This window comes from Arachis duranensis, chromosome 2 (assembly GCF_000817695.3).
Source record: "Arachis duranensis cultivar V14167 chromosome 2, aradu.V14167.gnm2.J7QH, whole genome shotgun sequence".
NCBI classification, from domain to species: Eukaryota; Viridiplantae; Streptophyta; class Magnoliopsida; order Fabales; family Fabaceae; genus Arachis; species Arachis duranensis.
The window spans coordinates 17,993,070-17,998,548 of NC_029773.3; the positions used below are offsets into that span (position 1 = coordinate 17,993,070).

At 35.0% G+C, this 5,479-nt stretch overlaps 1 protein-coding gene across 1 annotated transcript; it reads left to right on the forward strand.

The window, feature by feature from the left end:
• The first annotated feature begins 3,664 nt into the window (after positions 1 to 3,664).
• On the forward strand, positions 3,665 to 4,792 carry LOC107472242 (uncharacterized). Its single transcript, XM_052257770.1, has 3 exons — positions 3,665 to 3,952; positions 4,038 to 4,260; positions 4,491 to 4,792. Exons 1-3 carry the CDS (start codon positions 3,665 to 3,667, stop codon positions 4,790 to 4,792), a joined length of 813 nt encoding a protein of 270 aa, XP_052113730.1.
• The last annotated feature ends 687 nt before the right edge of the window (positions 4,793 to 5,479 follow it).

Consider the following 5,479-nt stretch of genomic DNA (forward strand, 5'->3'; position numbering starts at 1 on the left):
ATTTTATAACAAAAGTTTCTCGGCAGAGTCCCAAGTCTTTAGGGAAGGTCAACCTATATCAATTCCTTAAAATTCATTGAAACTCATAAAATCATAGACTCTCGGTTCAAGTAAATAAAACTGAATTTACTATAAAACCGGCCATACAAAATCGCAAGTTCCACCCCGGTCCAAAAATCAACTCATTTGAAACGGAACCGGTTCATTTGAATCAAACCACTTTCAGGTTTCTTTTTGGAAGCCATTTTTTTTTAACTCTTCCAAAATGCCTCAAACTTAATTACTCAATCAAAAGTCTAGATTCCTTTGAAATCACTAAAAGCTCCTTTTTATATTGAAATCAATACTAGAACATCATTCTTTCCTTCAGTGATTCAAACGGTAAAAATAGTTCCTTTCTAAATAAGTCGAACTCAAGGCATAAAGTTCACTAAATAAATTAAGCTTGAAAACATCAATATTCTCTTAATAAATCAAATAATACAACTTCTCAAATCCAACCCTTTTCAAATAACTTTTCAAACAAGGTTAGGATTTTGTAGAAATTTCGGCAGCACCTCCCCTAAAAATTGGACTTTTGCCACCCGGTTCGGGTCCCAACTAAACCATTTCTCATTCCTTTTCAACAGCTCAAAACCAGAAATCAATTTAAAGCAAGCTAAATCCAACAATCGCCTCAGTGGCGTATCTCAAGGATACCATTTCAAAATTAACTCGATATCAATCGATATAACTCATTTCCAAAGCTTTAAAGAAACGGTCCAATAACAAATCATTTGTCCAAAACCAAATCAATTAAAATAAACCAGGCTGAATTCAAAAGTGCATTCGACTTTTCACATCATTGAAATAATTGACTCAATTCAAACCAATCCTCAACGGTTTAAACTCAAATTTCAAATCTTTAAAGAATCAACTTCAAAACATTATATTTCACAAAGCCGCACACCAACTCAGCCAAACCAACATCCATAATCATTCAAGTCAATCAAATAATACATAAGGCAGATACAATCACCAAATACACAATATCTCACATCAGTATCCATATGTAATAATTCCAATACACAAAACATAGTTTTTGGAAAGCGCCCCTACCTCAAAATGCAAAAATCATAACCCAAATGTGTCAACTGAACTCTTTTCGCTCTGCCTGAAATCACCGGCAATCAGAACCTGACTCGGCTTGCTCTCTCGAAAGCAGAAACAGCTACAAGCGGCATAAGCAAACCAGATTCTAACTCCTAAAACCATTAACATCGCAAATACTTTATTACACGAAACAGAGAACTAATGCAGGGCTTTCGAAAATCGAAATACTCACTGAAATAACAAAATGAAGCAGCCGCAGCTCCTTATCAACCCGGCAGTGGCTCCGTCAGTAACCCCAAGTGACAATCGCGAGCAAAAACACCAGTGACGGTAACTGTAACAACCACGCGGCGTTAACAACCTTTTCGGAATTCCAACAGAACAGAAACCAAACTCAAAATCTTACCGACGGTGGAACACGATGGCGGCAGGGTCTCAAGTGGCAGAAACTCCGCCCGGAGCTCCGGCGGCCATGGCGGCAGATCTGACGGCCCGGCAGCAAGGGCGAGGGAACCACCCACCATCATCGCGTCTCATCCTCTCCCGCTACTGACAAGGACAGCAACCACCATAGCAACCCTGCCTCAGCAACGGCTTCCAACGGTGACAGCGGCGCGCTCAACCCAGAACCCGAATGGAGCACAGTAGGAGCAACGGCCATGAGTGACAGTGACGCGAGCCTCGATGGTGACAGGAAGTGATGATGGCTGAGCGCGGTGGCTACCCTCCTCACGGCGCGTCTCTCTCTCGCGCGACTGGCGACGACGCGGCTAGGAGTGACGGTGTGGCGAACAGAGGCGGCGGCACGGCGTGGACGCGGTGGTGATGGAGACGCGGCGGCTCCGAGCCCGTGACCACCCCGCGACCACCCACATTCACGAGCCAACCCCTTCTCGATTCTGTTCTCCCTAGCGACGGCGCAATCGGCGCTGTGGTGGTGGCAAACGGGAGCGTGATCGACGGCGAGCTAGACGTGGCGGCAGAGCGCGGCTGGCCGGCGAGCTGCTGCTTGCCCGGTGCTCTTTCTTCCTCCGGGTCTCCCTTTCCCCTCATTCCCCTTTTCGTTCTCTTTGCTTGCTTCTTTCAGGGATAACCAAGGAAACTGTGTGTGTTGAACTTGTGAAGGAGAAAGGGAACTCAGCGGCTGAAGGGGTTAAGTTAGGGAAGGGTTTCATTTTTGAAAATTAGGGGTAAGGGCATTATGGTAATTTCACATAAAATTGGGAATACTATAGTAATTGAAACCCAAATTAAATCCAACACTATTTGTACATAGAAAATACTATTTGCTCATCAATTTCACAAATTATTTTCAATAAAATGCCCAAATCCAAAAATTAGAAATAATATACTTAATTTCTTCATTTTCTAAAATAGCAGTAATAATATTTAAAATATTACTTATCTAATCTGAATCATATAAAATCCTTATTATTTCATAACTATCAACCTTATACTTTAAATATAGAAAATAATCCAATAATTATAAAATTGGATAATAATCATAACTCGTCTCAAATCCAATGAATTAAAAATTGCCTTAATTATCTCTAATAAAATAATTTCTGGAATTAAGGCTATAAATAACTATATGATTTGAGACTTACTCATAAAAAGACTTTTCAAAGGTTTTGGGTCTTACATATTGCACTACTATAAAAATACAATGATCCTACCTAATCAAAGTAGAATCATATAGCCTTTATCTGAATTATCAGCAAATCTTGTATCTATATACTTAGTTGGCAGCATTTTGTTGTCATGCTCTACTGAAAAATAAAATAAAAAATGATGTAAATCTGGACCATTATATCCTATGATATGGTTTGAATGCATTTATCCATATCATTGTGCCAAAAGTTAGCTAAGAATAATACAACGAACAATACAAGAAGCTTGAAGAACATATATTGAACCCAGTTATCTGTAATGAATGTAGTTATAATCTCTCAGCTCTTTCTCTCAAGTCATTAGATGGCAAATTTTTTTTTAAGGCCAGAGAAAGTTAAGACCGAGTTCTCTCTTTTGTATCAATGTAATAAGTAAGATATTTATCTTTTTGTGTCTTACTACAAGAGTTGCTGGTACTTCTTCATTACTCACATAAATTGAGCATGGTTTTCTTATGTAGCTTGTGTGCACCATCCGTTTGGACAAAATTAAACTTTGAAATAAAAAATATTTATATATATATCATATTCTTATATTATATATATATATATATATTCCTAAACTTGTCTTTTCTGGTTGTTTCCCACTACATTGACATTGCTACCAGAAAGAAAAGAAAAGAAAAGTTATTTATATTCCTAAATTGGCCCTGCTTGATTTTTTTTTGCAGAATGGATCTCAAACAGAAGATGAAAGTTATTGCCTGCTTGATTTTACATTTTGAATTAATGAATGACCTTATGGTTAAGTTGTTGATAATTTGCTATGTTTTAATTATATTGCAATTGAAAAAAAAAAGAAAAGAAAATGGAATGATAGTTATAGTAGGCAAGTAATAAGAGATGTTAGTGTTGATAGGATTATTTATTTTAGTGATCTAGCATATATAGAAAATACAAGAATGGATAGATGTGCCTTTCATGCATTGTGTAACATGCTTAAACGGGTTGGAAGGTTAGAACCAAGTAGGAATATGGGTGTGGAAGTAATGGTTGCCATGTTTTTACATATTATAGCACATGACGTCAAAATTAGAGTAATAAAAAGACAATTTGTGAGATCTGAAGAAACAATTAGTAGGAGGTTTAATGATGTATTGCTTGCTATTTTGAGATGTCATAATCTCTTACTGAAGAAACCTCAACCATTTAGCCAGGATAAAATGGATGAACGATGGAAATGGTCTAAGGTAATTTATTTTGCTAATGTTATTAAATCTCATATGGTTGGTGTTCTTTAGGATTGAGTTAATTGATCTTTGTTTTGGATTTTAGGATTGCCTAGGAGCCTTAGATGGTACTCATATCAAAGTCAATGTCCTTGAGGCTGATAAGCCTAGATATCGAAACAGAAAAGGTGACATAGCAAGCAATGTGCTTGGAGTGGTTGCTCCCGATATGCAATTTATCTACGTACTGGCGGGCTGTGAGGGTTCAGCTGCGGATTCTAGGGTATTGCGAGATGCACTATTTCGCAATGGGTTTAGTGTTCCCCAAGGTATTTTATTGAGACTTTAATATGTTATCAAAGTAACTATTTGATCTTTCATTAATTTTGTTCGATTGTGTATGTCACACTAGGTCATTATTACATATGTGATGCTGGATACATGAATTGTGAAGGATTTTTGGCACCTTATAGAGGACAAAAATATCATTTGAGTGAGTTTATTCCACATAATTAACCTAGTACAGCTCAATAGTTTTTTAATATGAAACACTCACAAGCTAGGAATGTCATTGAAAGGGCATTTGGAGTATTGAAAGCAAGATGGGGAATTTTAAGAGGAAGATCATTTTATCCTATTAAGACTCAAGGAAGAATTATAACTGCTTGTTGCCTTTTGCATAATCATATTAGAAGAGTGATGGTTGTGGATCCTATTGATGAGATAGAAGATCAAAATATACTTGGAGTAGATGGTGAGACGATCCACCATATTGAGACGAGTGATGCTTGGGGTAGATGGAGAGATCAACTTGCACAAGAAATGTGGAACCAATGGAGGAGAAAACATCACGCTCGATAATTGTAATAATTTTTCTATGTGTGAGGTTGTTTGTGTTCTTGTATAAGAGTTGTGCATGTATGCTTATTAGTGCAAGTAATTTTTTACTTTTGACACTTTTTTGTAACTTTCATTTGGATAATAGTAATGTTTTTTTAGTAAATTTAATTGTGATAATGTTAATTTTAATTAAAGATATTTGTTATTAGGGGTATTTTAGAAAATTTGAAAAGATTATAATCGATAATAATTTTAATTAAATATATTTTTATTAAGGGTATTTTAGTAAATTTTTTATTAGAAGTATTTTTGTAAATTCAACATGTAAAAAAATAATAATTTTAATTAAACATATTGTTATTAAGTGAAATTTAGAATCAATAATAATTTAACTAAAGATATTTGATATTGGGGTATTTTAGTAAATTTAAAAAAATTAAAATCAGTAATAATTTATAGAATCAATAATGATTTTAGTTAAACATATTTGATATTGGGGGTATTTAAGTAAATTTAAAAAAATAGAATCAATAATAATTTTATTTGAACATATTTAATATTAAGGATATTTTAGTAAATTTAAAAACATTAGAATCAATAAACAATTTAACTAAAGATATTTGATATTAGGGGTATTTTAGTAAATTCTAAAAAAAATTAGAGTCAATAATAATTTTAGCTAAACATATTTATTATTAAGGGTATTTT

Coding starts and splice junctions, on each gene's coding strand:
- LOC107472242 (XM_052257770.1), top strand. CDS start 3,665: ATGGATAGATGTGCCTTTCATGCATTGTGTAACATGCTTAAACGGGTT. Junction 3,953..4,037: donor AACGATGGAAATGGTCTAAG/GTAATTTATTTT, acceptor TTTGGATTTTAG/GATTGCCTAGGAGCCTTAGA. Junction 4,261..4,490: donor TGGGTTTAGTGTTCCCCAAG/GTATTTTATTGA, acceptor AACACTCACAAG/CTAGGAATGTCATTGAAAGG.